We start from the raw sequence: 14,564 nt of genomic DNA on the forward strand, positions 1-14,564 counted from the left end.
GATGACTATTGATTAACCAATACTTATTCCAATAGCAATATTGCTTCATAATGCTTGTAATATTACTTATTTCCCTGTAGTTATAGATTGCAGAGAAACTAAAGTTGCTGTATAATACATACAGTGTTGATTTTGATATTAATTTGGGGTGCAATGCAAATGATTTCATATAAATCTGGTGGACAAGAGAGAAAAGCATATTGATAATACAAGTCTATATGTAGATTAAATTAATAGTAGTACTTTAGCAATAGTCAGCTCTGTGTGATGTTGGAAGGTAACAGTAGCAAATCAGTACAAGTGTCGTCATTTTTTTTTTTTTCAGTATAATGTTTAGTATTTTAGCACATACCATCTCTTACTTTGTGTGGCCCATGACCAGAAAAAGAAATGTGCAATGCGTGTAAAATCAAGATTCTGGCTAGCAGACTTTCCGGTGATGCGTTGGACTCTTTAGTTTAGTTTACTTTGTCAGAGAAGGTAACTCTAGAGTGGTTTGAGTTGTACCTTTTGACATGTCTGCCCTTCTTAAACGGCAAGTGTCTGATAGCGGTATGTTACAGGACTATTAGGGGAGAGGAATTTTTGTGCTTCAGAGTAGGTTGAAGATCAAAGCTTCTGAAATCCTCAGTGATGCTTAGAAAAAAAAATCAAAAGCCCTCAGGTAGTGGTGGTGATGCATTTTAAATACGTTTTGGTGTGCTGCCCCAAGTAGAAATAGGGTTTTTAAAGTGGCTTTCAATTAGCTGATACTTGAAGGGAAACCAAAGGCTAAAATGGCAGCTTCACTTGAATTTTTTAAAATTACTACTGATTTTGAGTGATTCTTGATTTTTGCTGTTTGGCCTTGAAATATGAAAAACTATCTCTTCTCCCTCCCCGTATTTTAGGTGCTTTACACACTTAATGGCGGTGGGATAATGGTAACTTTCTGTAACTAGAAGTCCACAGAAACACTTTTTTTTCTTTTTTCTTTTCTCTCTTTTTTTTTTTTTCCCTTAAAAGGATCTTTCATTTCTGGAAGTTCATTGCATTTTGTAAAACAGAAAAAACCTTTGGCCATTGACCTTGTCTAATGCAACTGCTGGCTGTAAAAGATGAAAGAGAAATGGTTGTGTCAAGTTGCATACATTTGACAAGTGATGGAAACCAGTATAGTTTCATGTGATAAAAACGCTTTTGGTATGAGGTTTGCATTTTTTAGTGTTTATGAACTGGTTTCAGACCACTGCTTTTACTTCACAGACCATGACTTGATGGTTCAGATATTTTGATTATCTTTCTTTTCTAACACCTTTTATATATCACTTACTGTTAGTCTGAAAGAAAAACATTTCTCTTAAGCAGAAAAGGTACTGCTGGGGATGATCTGCTTTCCTGTCAAAATTAATTAAATACAGAAAAAACTTACTAGGTTATTTAATACTGATGAGTATTTGCTAAGATTATCTTGAACTATGCACATTCACTTTATATTACAAATTGATTAATGACAGAATTTGTTCAAGAGGAAGCTTGATTTAGATTTTAAAGTTAACATTTTAAGTTAAAATCCATTTCTGGTAAACATGTGGTTTAGGCATGTTGCCATTGCTTGGTGTGAAGGCATAAATGATGGTTGTGCATCCGAAAGTTGAAAAGAGGGGTTTTTTTCCCCCAATTTCTGTAAGGTGTTAAAACATGGATTATTAATGCATCTGCAAATTAAGTATTTTACTGTATTCTGTCATCCTGAGCTTGTAAATACCTAAATACATGTTATAAGTTTCTAGGATATCTTATAAAACTAGTATTGTAGGGTTGCTTATGGTCTGATAAAATAGTAGTCATTTACGTTTAGGATGGCATTTCTTCAATTAAAAATAGAGTTTAGGAAGTAGAACTTAATTTGTCCTTCTATTGCACAATGGACATAACTTCAAGCAATAAAAATTCCGGTCATTTTAAATCTTTGCCAATATGCAGTGTGTTTATATGCATTTTGGGAAGGACAGAGAAAGCGAGATGTTGATCCCATGGAAGTTCTGTCATTAATTTCAGTAGGCTTTATAATGGTCAACCAATGATTACAACCAAGAGTTCTTTGCAATAAATTAATTCACTTTTTTGTATTAAAATAGTACATACTGCTTACTACATACTGTTAGAAATAAAAATGTCTCTCTGAGACTAAAGCCCAGTGATGGTTCATGTGTTCAGGATTACCTACTTTCCTTTGTATTTATTACAAAGTGTTTTGGCTAGGATATTGATTTCTTCAGAAAAGTTTTGTGTCTCTGTGTGTATAGCAAAATAGCAGAAGTCGATCAATGCGTTGTTTTACTTATTGCTTTTAAATGCTCATTTTTATGTAGCTTGCATCATCTAGTCTACTGAAGATTGGCCAGGAGACGGACAAAACTACTACAAGGAACAGAGAGTCTGTTTACCTACTACTAGACATGGTAAGCTTTTGTCTATTTTATGTGTTACTTAAGGAATAGGCTCCACATGGTGTCATTTAACAAGGGGATTTGGGTGTCACCTTGTGTGTTGTAGCTCATCAACCAGTGGAAATAATTTTTTGTCATTCTTCCTGGCATTCTAATGTTGGAAATTAATTTTTTTCATCCCCCCCAACACACACACACATTTTTACTATCATCTTTTGTTGCATAGAACATTATATTACATGGTTCAAATCACTTTCATTGATCTTTTGGCACATACAATATTAAAATGAAATTTCACATTAAAGAATCACTGTTCATAGTGTGTGGGGGAAATGCTCTCTGCTCAGCGATTTTCCTTTTAGTATTCTGTATTTTTTGGAAGTGGCAGGAGTGCTACGTGACTATATATAAAGGAAAGCTAAGTGACTAGCTTTGAGAAGTGGTCAGTTTATAGCCTTGTGTTTCTCCCCAGTGTTTAAACTTTGTAGTATTTGTTTTTGCTGTGAAATATGTGAGCGTTGTTGTGGTGCAGACCAGAAGTATCTCCATAAAATAGATTAGCAGCAGCAGGCAGCAGCAGTTGTTCTGCAAAACCTTGTGTTTCTGGTATTTTTCAGATTGTGCAGGAGTCTCCGTTCCTGACAATGGATCTCTTGGAGTCTTGTTTCCCTTACGTCTTGCTGAGAAATGCATACCATGCTGTCTACAAACAAAGCGTCACATCCTCTGCCTAAGTATCTACTTACTGGAGATAAGACATAGCACGCATCTGTGTGGCCTCAGTTTTATCTGTAAACTGTGGAGCTATTTTACTTTATGGCCTGATGAACAGTTTTGTGGATTATAAACTTTTTCCATGAAGTTGTATTTCTGATCAGTGGTTTCTTAATATGGTTGTACTGCAATATAAGCTTGGTTGATTTTAGGTTGCACATTCATGGAAAATCTTTTTTCTCGTTTTTTTCCTTTTTTTTTTTTTTTTTTACTTTAGAGCATCAGTTATGTTTTAAAAAATACTACTTCTGCTATATGTTTTTTGATATTGATCATGCAAAACAAAAATTGCTCGTTTATTTCCCAGAAGAAAAATGTATTTAGTGATTATTTTAGATAGTGTAGCTTTCATCTGTGTGTAAATTATTTCATATAGGGAGAGTTATAATCTTGTACCTATTGTTCTTATTGAAAACAAATATTGGATGTGCATTTCTGTGAAGTAATTACAGCATTTCTAGTTTTATTTTGAAACATTCACCGATCTACATACTATGACACTATCTAACATTAAAAATGTTATAGGACTGCTTATCCTTCAGACAGCGATCCTCTCCTGATACTCTTAAACAACAGCAAGTGGTGTTGTTTGTATAAAGCATAGTGGAAATTTTTTTTAAACTAACTTCTGTGGTGCCCTGTTGGCATTAACACTACCATTGTACCCTGCTGTATAATAAACATTCTTACACATTTATCACATGTTGATAAAATGTTAGCCCTTAACCACTTTTTATATGTTTTAAATTTTTGAAATTCAAGTGTACCTTCCATAACATACAATAAACACTAGACTGTATTATCTGTAGGTGAATTATTTTTAATATAAATGTTATCCTAGTATTTTAAGCTTAAACTGTGCTGTTGTGCATTGATTTACATCTCACAGTTCATTAAATATCAATCCTTAGAGCTTTTATGTGAAGATTTCTTTTAATCCTTCACCTTTTGGCTTCTGCGATAGTGAATCTTGTAAAAAGTTGGAAGGAGGAATTAAAAACAATGTAAAAAGTGTCAGTTTAGTGCCATTATCCTTTATATCTTAATTTTACATAATAAAGTGAGAAAAGCATTTATGTAGTACGTAGCGATGCCAGTTGTATCCATAAAAATAAGTGTATTGTTAAAATATAAAACTTGAAATAATCATAATCAAACGAGAGTGTGTTGCTAAAACCATAACATCAGACATTACCGAGACAGACGTATAATAGGCCTTTTTTTATCAATTGTGCACATTGGCACGCAGGATAGCATCGGCTCATTTAGCCTGAAAGCTGACCAGATGGTTGTGCTCTTTAATCCACAGCATATAAAAGCTATGTGTTTCTCAACAGGCTCTGGACATTGTATAGAGCCCCCGTTCTTGATGCAACTTCTGTGCATGCTGGTAACTTTTTCTATTATGAAAGAGCTGTTGTGTGCTCGGTTACAATAGCTTCCTCTGTCCAGAGGAAAAAAGTACTGGAATAAAATTGTCCTAAGGAGGTAAGACAGTACATCTATATTTTTCCTAATTATGCATTTTATGTTATAACCATGGAACTGTTTTTAAATTGATAATTTAGAACCATACGAATAAGTTCGTTCATAAAGAGGTTAGGTTGAATGCGAGACTTGAGAGTTCTATTCTGTAATATTTATAGTCTAATTCATTCAAATGTCTTGGTTTTAATTAAGATTTTTGATTGTAATGTAGCCTTCTGTGGAAAAATAATGCCTGTTTTCAAGACTGACTTGAAAAACTCGAGTTTAAGAAATAACCTATTTTGTGTCTTTAATCTTTTTAAGTACAAAGCAATTGTATTTGGATCCCTGTCAGCTTTCCCCTGTCTTGAGGTGTTACTGAACTAGGCCTAGAAAATAGGTAATCTCTGACGAACGGATAACGAGTGCAGTGTCTCTGCCAGAAGCTACTTCTGACGCAGTTGGATTAGATTTAGTTGTGAACGTTTTAGATTCGTCGGTTTCTGTGGGAGCCCTTACATGATAGTGCTGTGCTGTCTGGCACACAAATGCCTGAGATGATGCCTTTTTAACGACCCTTCCTGCAAGAGCTCGCAGCAAGCTCAGAACCAAACCAAAGAATGGGGAAATTGGGGAAGAAGTATGTGGACTCATCCATCTATTGTTTAGTTTTGGGTAGGGGTGGGAGGGTGTCTGTACTTTGTTCTTGCTTGCTGTATTTCTGTTACTTCTGGTTTCAGCTGAGCTGCCACAAAGCTGCAGAGCACATCAAGCATAGGCTTCAAGTGCAGCTTGTGTCCATGCACTACACAAACCGTGTTGAACCAAGCTTCTTTGGGGAAGAAGGTAGAGGAGGAATTCTTCCTCTGGAGCCAGCAACACTATGTCCGCAACTTAGTAAGTTCAGCTGTTGACATTGTCTATTGAGTCATCTCAGGTGGCCTTTTGTGCATTTCCAGAAGTGTTTGTAATTCCTGGAGCATGAAACACAGACTGCTGAGCTGGTCCCATATGGAGCCAGTTTGGATCAAATGTCTAATTCGCGGGGGAGGGCTCTGCCTCATGCGAGAGAGAGCATGGGAGAAGAATGTCTTGTTGCTGCCCAGAAAACTGTTTTTATAATTTAAAAAGATGTGTCCCCCAGGACTAAAGATCACCATTGAAAACCAGGGCTATTTGTTTTCTAGATAGAAAAAGGAATCGGTAACTGAACTTGATACTTGGAGTAAACTAGTTTTGGTGCACTGAAGAGTGGCATTCTCTCCAGAGAATGTTGAAATGAGGCTGGTGATTTGAGGAAAGATATGAGGCTTCTTCATCAGGTCATCATGGGCTTATATGACTTCAGAGCTTATTCATTCCAGAATCAAGAATTCTCAACCATAAGTAAATATACCTTGCCTCTAAACTGTATTTTTGCCAAGAGTTTCCCTGGTCCTGGGATTCAGCATTGTGATTCATACTAAAAAGTGAACTCTGTTGCTTACCAGTTACTATTACAAATTCTTTAAGTTTGGGTATGTCTGAACTAATGCTGTAACATGTTTTTGGTGAATCACTCCATCAAGCTGAACCAAACTCCAAGCTAGGTTTATAGGTACAGCCAGTTATCCTGTTGAATCAGTAAAAGTTTTTTAGACATAGGCTTCAAATTGTTTTTATATTCAAATACAAGCATCTTTTAACTCCCTGATACATTTTGAATACTATCGAAGTAATTTATTGTAGTTGTATTCACTGCTAAACTTGGCTGCTAAATTAAGGACCGAAGGAATACGGGGAAACTGCTTTTGTTTCAATTCTTGTGGCTAGCTCTGATATACTGGCACAGCTGGCTGTGCAAAGCAAGGTAATTTAAATGACAGCTACACACATTTGATTTGGTTTCATGGATGAGGACCACTGTTTTCAGTGTTGCCAAGTAACTAGTTTTCAAGAAATACTTAAGTTCTGCCTATTTTTTTCTTTATTTTTAATCATTTTTATGATAAATGTAAAATTTCCTCTGAAATGACAAAAGTTTTTTACTTGACTTGACCACTCCTTGTATGCTTTTACTATTCATCATGTTATAAAGTCTGTAAATATTTGTATAAACACATAAAAAAATCAGAACGGCCCCCGACCTGTGTCCAAAACCATATCTAACTTGCTATTAGTCATGCTGTTTCTAGTACTACTAGGTCAAAACGTCCTGCTCACTGGATATAGTGTCAGTGTGTCTTACACAATTCAATAATAGAAAACGTTGGTATTAACATCAGAATGAAAAGCATATGCTGAGCTTAGCATAAAGCAAGGGGTTTTGAATGGTTGCTTGTGTGGACTTTCAGGCTATTGCCTTGTTCATGATAATAGTAATCTTAAAAAGTGCCTCCTCACAAATAATGAAGGTAAATAATAAAAAAATTACACTGACACCGGTGTGAGGACAGATGTGAGCTGCAAAGCTATTGCAGCTGCATGTTTAAAAGCCTGATGCTAATAGATCCAGTTCTTGGTCTACTAAGAACATAATTTTGTATCTTGTCAGTGCTCGCTTCAGATTGCGACCGGAAGATGGGGAAGGCATTATCTCAGGTTTCCTGTGAGCTCTGCTGCACTTGCCCTCCCTGCAAGTCATTAGCCTTTGAGTTTGGCTACATCTGAGGTAAACTCTGTGGGCAGCCAGTGCAGAGAACAGAAGATTTGCATTTGGCATGGGCAGTATTATTTCTAAATACAAATTAAATTGTAATCTTTTTAATAATAACAAGGACACAACAGTAATAACAATGAAACCATTCCTTGCATAGGCACACAAAGGAAAGAGAAGTAAAACTAAGAATGCACTGTAAATTAACCTTATGCTAATTATGGTGATACAAAAGAAGAGTGAGAAGAAAAAGGAGGCCAGAGGGGAGTTGAAAGTGGTGATCACAGAGTGCTCAGAGAAGTTAGGAAAGATGTTGCTCAGTGATTCTGAGTCCATTTTGTAATTCTGAAGCCTTACTTGACACTTCATGCATTAAATCTAGATTGTGGCGCTCAGGCTTCAGAACTGCATTTAAAAATTTCAACTGGGGTATGATCTGTTTTCTCACTTTGTATGTGAAGCAAACTTGTCCAGCTTTAGGATCATTTGTAAATAAAGGATACTGGAAAGCGTAAAACTTTGAGGCGTCTCAGTATGAGCGTGTCTTTGCCAAGACCAAGTCAGCAGAACTGGGTAGGAACAGCCCTCTCATGCCTGCTACAGTGAAACACTAAAGATGGTCTAGGGCTGTTTGGATTTAGTTCCATTTATGTCTTGAAAGTGGAACATGTCAGGGATGGTGTTTAATGTTACAGTGAGATTAGGTAAGTGAAAGAGTTCATCTCAGCAGTTTGTTATTTTGGGTAAGAAAGCACCTCAAGGGGCTGAAAAGCAGCTGAGAAACTGGGCTGAGCCTGTGACACTTGCTTTAGAGGTAACTTCTTTAGGGAGATAATTGCACCACTGCTTTCATAGTGATTTTTTTTTTAATGTCAAGAAAATAAGTGAACTTTTATCTAGTAACAGCTCAGAGGGAAACAGTAGCGACAAGACAGTAATAATGCGTTGAATTTTATCATATAACACTAACTGTTTGCTGGATAATCCATGGTGGCACAGGCGTGGATTTTATTGGCCAAGCTGACACTTAGTATAGTTGCAATAGGTATCAGATGCCTTTCAAGAAGAATCCTGGAGTGTTTCAAACCAACATCACCTTGGAGCTTCTCAAAATCTCAGTTACTGGCAGAAGATCCAAGCAGCAAAACAAGACAAGTTGCCTATCAATATTGTAATTTTGGAGGTAGGTGATGGGGATGGGGAACAGCAAGTAAGGACAAGCCTCTGGCATAATGGTCTGTGTACTGTTAAGCAGTCCGTGATCCTAGCATGAAGGGGGAAAATGCAATTAAAGCCAGTGATAACCACTGAGGACCGTTTTAAAACCACTATATATGCTGCTCGAATCGAGTGGGCTGGGGCTGTGAGAGTGTGGGTAGTTTGCAAAAGCATTGGAGATGCAAAGCAGGCGAAACTCCTGCTGCCTTCTCCCTAGGGAAAGCTACCAATAAAAAAGCCTGTGGTATTGGAAAAAGTCTTTTGCTAAACTTGTATTCTAATGATTCCAGCATGGTGACTGACAGCCCTGGGAACAGAGGACAAGCTCGTTGGGTATTTAATTAGTTGTTGGTGAGCAGGTAAAATACTCAAGCTTATTTTAAGTCACAAAACCTTGATAAAGTTCATTCCTGTCTAGTTAAACTGGCAAATATTTGTCTATGCTTGTGAGCTATACTGCTAAAAAAGGATTTGTGTTTCCAATTTTAGTAAGCAAGCCTGTGGCTTTGGGGAGAGGAAAAAAAAAACCAGCATTGTTGTATGAACAGTCTATAAATGGGGGGGGACGGGGACGAACCAAACCCTAGCTTGAGAAAAGCTTGTTGGGAGGTTAGTTTTATGGATCTTGTGAAAGAAATACTAGGGGAGGGACAGCAAAATGGCCACACTTGAAACCTATAAATACTTTCTGGAAAAATGCCACTAGCTTTTCCCCTTGGTATTAGTTGAGCTGTGGAAGTTTGAGAAGTACAACAACCTTAAAACATTTTTAGTTAAGCATTCTTGATATCAGTAGGGAACTGGAGGATGATGAACATGTTAATAATTTCCTGGGCATGATTTTGATTCTGCCACAACTAAAATGTATGTGGGATTAAGAACTATGATCTGAAAGTCTCGAAGTCCCCAAAATATCCCCCAAATCACACTTTTAGGGGATGGGTGGGAGGGCAGAGCTTTAGCATGGCCTGGTGCATGCTTTGAAGTGACTGTAGATCACTGGACATACTGAACGCTGTGAACTGCTGGAAGGGGGCTAAAAGATCTGGTGAGCAAGGAAAGGGTTCTGCAAAAAAATAAGATTTTTTTTTTTTATTTTTTTTTTTTTTTATTTTTTCCCCCTTCCAAAGAGACCAGGCATGCATTTTAGGCTGGGCTGTGGATTATATTATTGTGTAATGGCTCCACACTTAAATAATGTGGTATTTATTCTTACAGACCACCAGCTCTTCCTTAATTTTGTGAATCCTTCTATACCTATTTTCTACTCTGTTTTACTACCTCTCACAGAAGTAAAAATCAAGTGGCAAAATGTGAACACCCTTGCAAAGTCACAGCAGTGGCTGCAGCCTTGGCATCTCAGCCCAACTGTAAGGCTTTTCAGTAAATCAGAAATGGGGCAAGGGTGCAGCCGAGGCGTAGGCATAAGGCAGCTGGGAATCTTAACCTGGAAGAGTTAAAAACTTCTGTGCGCGTGGGTTGACATTCTTATAATGAAATTGTTTTTACAGGATCAGATTTCATAGTTTTTGGTCTTCTAGAGCATCTGCTGTTTGTGTGGTTCATAGGTGTGTTAGTAAAAGGCAAAGTTTCTTTTCCTAAGCTTGCTGAGGTTCCCATACAGAGCCCTTTGTGATCCCACCAGAAATTGCTAAACACATGAGTAAAATACACACAAACTGCATTGGTTTTTATATATATATACACATATATATAAAAATATATATATATGTAATACTTGATCCTAGAGCATGTCAAACCCAATCAGCTCCCACCGAAGTCAGTGGTGAGTCTGAGTTTCAGCACCTGGAGATATTTGGCTGTTCCTGTAAAGTGCAGCTGTTTGTGTGGGGCTTATTTTTAGGCACGGGTGTGATGTGGTACTTAATACTGCTGGGCGCTGCTAATAAATCTGGGTAAGCGGGAGCAGAGACAGACTCGGGCCGTGCAAATGGAGAGGCTGTAAAGCTGAAATAGTAAATTTATGGTTTAACAAAATTAAATTCTGAGTGGTTATGGCCTTTAAGCTAGGCATCTCAAATTATTTCTGCAGGGGCCAGACTAGAAATGCTGTGTAATGTATATGGTATTATAGAGCTTTGCAGGGTTTTTTGCCTTAAATGCTCCATCTGGAGGTGATTTATAACTCGAGGAGGGTTCAGTGGATTCTGTTGTGTCTTAGTATGGCCCACAGTGGGGGGAAGGATGTCTTTTTCATTATCTGCATGCTCATCATAATAGCATATAGCAATTTGCCGCATTAGAATAATGAACTGAATGCATATTTAAATTGAACATCTGTACCTAGTACTACCAGAGAGGCTATCTCACATTCATAAACACTTGAGCAGGAGTTTAAAAAAAATAAAATTATGTGCCAGGAAGCGAAACAGCTGAGCATCTTCCCCAGCGTCTTCCCCACCGGAGCAAGAACTGCCTTCAGGTAACTACCTCTCAGTCTCAGTACAGTTAAGTGACTGTAGATGGTTGTATTTCATCTTTGTCCCGGAGAATTGCTGTATTGACACAGATTGATGAGGACCACTGGAATTAAATGAAAATAGAGCTACTTGGCCCTGGAATGCAGGTGAATGCTTTCCCAGTCTTAAGTCCATGAGCCTGAGTACTGCCCAACCAATTGTGCTTTGGGGGTGCAATCAGCTCATCTCCCTTTTGTTGTTTTCTTAGAATTTTCCACAATGTGAATGGATTCTGCAAATATTTGGACAAACAGGGTAGTCCTACAGCACACACAATACTGTTATCCAAAGGGGGACCTTTGTGGAACATTCTTAGTTGTAAGTACCTGTCTGATGCTTTTGCCTTATTTTCCCAGGCTTTTGGTGATAAACTCTCATGACTCTGAAAACATCCCAGTATCTTCATATGAGTTCTTCAATGGAAACAGAGCACTGTATGTATGGTGATACTTCAGAAGAAGTACTTCTGCTTTTCCGTGTTTTGAAATGTGGAAATGTTCTGAATGTGATCACAAGCTTTAGGCAATTTACTTGCAAAGAAGAGAGAATTGCAGTGGACATCATGTTTAAGGGGATTTTAAAGATTTGGAACAATAGAAAGCTCTCTGGCAGTAATTTTAAATTTTGTGCACTGGTCACGAATTTGACCAGCTATAGATTATAGATAGAAAGCATTTGTGGCCTTTGCATTTAAGATGTGCTCTTCCAAAGGAAAAGATGGAAGTTCCATCCGTTGCTTTACTCAAATGTGCACCTAATGCGTGCTAAACCAAGGGGTGAGGGAAGTTGTGGACATCATAATTCCAGCTAAACAAGAAACAGGAGTAGTTCTCTTTCCACTGCCATCTCTTGTGCTCAGATGCGCACAGTCCATCCGCTGTCGCGCTTTAAATGAGCTGGGAGGACCGTCAGAGGAGGATTGCAAAGACTTATCAGGAGGTTCAGCCTTTTGCCTCCGTCGGCGTGGCTGAGTGCTTTGAGAAGCACATACCGCTTGCAATAAGCTTCGCTGTGCTTTTCTGCAGGAACACTAACACGAATTCTGACGTCCAGGTGGAAAATTGGCATTGCAGGTAGCAAACTTGAGTGTCAAGAAGCAGTAAGCCCTGACATGGCCACAAAAATCTGGGGAAGGCCCAAGCAGCAAACAAGTTCACCCTTCAAAATGAGAGTTCTATGGGTGTGTGTCTATGTCGATAGACCAAAAGCCTCCAATAGCCAATATTAAAACAGAATTGCTATTGGCATTATTTTGTCTTTGAAATGCGTGTTAGTTGGGCTTCTTGGTCTTTAAAGTGGCATATTTTCCTAGCCATACTGTTAATTTTGCCAGTAACATAGGATGCAAAACACTGGGCGAATAGGTTTGGGGTTTTTTGCTGAGGCTTCAAGAAGACAGGTAATGTGAGCAAATATTAATGTGAAAAAATTTATTCTAGGAGGCATGCAGACCCCGAGGGCACAGGGTAGTTGTTAATGAGCTGTCTAATAAAAACAGCCCCCAAAATTACAAGTCTGAAAGGGACTGCATTAAAAGAACCTTTTCTTCTTCCTTGCTACTTCCAAGTCATCCATGTAGAGGCTTGAAAGATTATTAAAATAAGTTACCAGTCCCCTGTGTTTTGTCTACCTGAGGGAGCTGAAACAAGACCCTGGCTGGAACAGGAAATGTACAATAAATCCCATTTTTATGACTCTGTAAGTGAATGATTTTATGGTTTTAGTAACAGCTGTGTAAGAACTATTTTAGGTTTTTGGTTTCAGTGAGTTTCTTGGTTGTCTTTGTGGTTTTGTGTGTGTGGTTTTTGTTTTTGTTTTTGTTTTAAGGCAGTGTATGTAAGCAAATTAAATTGCATGTAATCCTGAGATTGCTATAGAAAGGTTCAGGAAAGCAAAAACCTGTTCTGAAGAAGAATTTTCCCTTAGGAACAGCCTGAATAGATACGGCCTCGCAACATGGGCCCTTCATTATCAGGGTAGTTGTCAGACCGGGAAAATGACACACTTGTTCTGCAGGTTTTTTTTCTGATCTTTGCAGTAATTTTCCCTTTCTGAATTTTTCCGCTTCCTTGTTCGGTTTAGACACATACTTGTTTCTCAACAGGTCGTAACAGACTATGATAGAGTTGTATGCATCCACGGTATCTTCTTAATGTCATTCCTCTTGGGAATGTAAATACAGATCTGTTCTGCTGAACTCTGCCCCGGGCCAGAGCAGGTGCTGCCTGGTTTGAGCTGGGCTCTCGCCCTCCCTGTGCCGCCTCTGGCCTAGGAACACCCCCTGCCTCACAGAGGTAGGCTGCTGGGATGTATGTTTGGGGATGTTCATATACCTAAAGGGAGACTATAGCACTTGAGGCTAGAACTGATGCTAACAAATGCAGTCAGGAGTGCCTTGGCTGCAATCGGTTTGTCTTGGCCAAACCCGTATCCGTTTCTTACTGTTGCAAAGGCAGCTTTGAATTTCAATTTTATTTTTAAGAAGGTAATATTTCTACTCAGTACTGTAGCTCTTCCAGCTTAAACTTAAAATATACAGACATTTCTCTGTTTTAAGCCATGAAGTTTTGCTAACGTACAGTTCTAACAGCCGAGCTGGACAGCGGAGCATCTCAGCCAGCTCTTGCTTCTTAAGCCAGTTGCTGTTTATCTGACTCCCACGAGAGAAAGACAAGCAGAGGAGGGGGAAAAATAGAGGCTATGTAAGGAAAAAAACAAACAAAGGAATAAATGAATGCCAGCCGTCTGGAAGCAGTTCCTTACTTGGCTTCCTTTTGGGGAAGGGTGCAAGAACAAAGCCCTCAATCCCTTTCCGTGTTCCTTGCACCCCTCTTCATCCTGCTACGTTGCGGTACCCAAATAAAGTCACTTGGCTGCTCCCAGAGCTGTGAGCGTTACCCAGCCGCCTTCCATGGAAATTCATCCTCACCGCATGGCCTCAGAGTTTTTTGTTTGTTTGTTTGTTTTTCCAGTGGGATTATAGATGAGTAACTGAGGGCAGTTTGGCCCTGGGCTGCGTGTAACACTGTTGTGGGTTACCACGATTCTTGCGGAGTGCAATAACAATAATAAATTTTTCTGTAATTTTTGTATGAGCTCCAGGGGCAAATCCTCACCTTAGGCCTCAGCCCCACCGTGGACTTGTTTATTCTAGGAAATGACTTTGTGGGATACTCTGGGCTGTAGTAGTATTCTTTAAATGTCTAGGTCTGTACCAGCCCCTCAAAGCCCACCGGGAAACTCGTAGGCAGGCAGTGCTGATCCCAGACTGCTGCCTGGGCGTGCTTTTATTAAGAAATGGCTGCTAGTCATACACGACATTGAGCTGATACAATGATAATACAATAATTTGACTAACCCCTGGTGGAGTTGTACAAGATCAGGAATCTTGATTACTGTCACCACCCTCTCCCAAAGGTTTAATATTGCCCGTGTTGATGCAAGCTCTAGAAAGAGATTTTGTTTTCTTTCTCAAATGTTAAGAAGGTGGCAGGAGAGAAGGGGGTGAAACTGCCAGCAGCAGTGCCCTGGCACCCAGAGTAAAAGCTACTTTCCTGC

General features: G+C 38.8%; 1 protein-coding gene across 1 annotated transcript in view; it reads left to right on the forward strand.

The window, feature by feature from the left end:
• NCKAP1 (NCK-associated protein 1) overlaps positions 1–4,223 on the forward strand; it is a gene marked incomplete at its 5' end in the record, with an annotated part of 31,069 nt that extends 26,846 nt beyond the window's left edge. Inside the window, 2 exons of the mRNA XM_010289092.1 lie at positions 2,355–2,444; positions 3,050–4,223. Of these exons, the coding sequence (XP_010287394.1) occupies positions 2,355–2,444; positions 3,050–3,166 (207 nt within the window). The remainder of the gene's footprint in view (positions 1–2,354; positions 2,445–3,049) is intronic.
• Positions 4,224–14,564: the final 10,341 nt, after the last annotated feature.

This window comes from Phaethon lepturus, unplaced genomic scaffold, assembly GCF_000687285.1.
Source record: "Phaethon lepturus isolate BGI_N335 unplaced genomic scaffold, ASM68728v1 scaffold12880, whole genome shotgun sequence".
In the NCBI taxonomy this organism is placed as follows: domain Eukaryota; kingdom Metazoa; phylum Chordata; class Aves; order Phaethontiformes; family Phaethontidae; genus Phaethon; species Phaethon lepturus.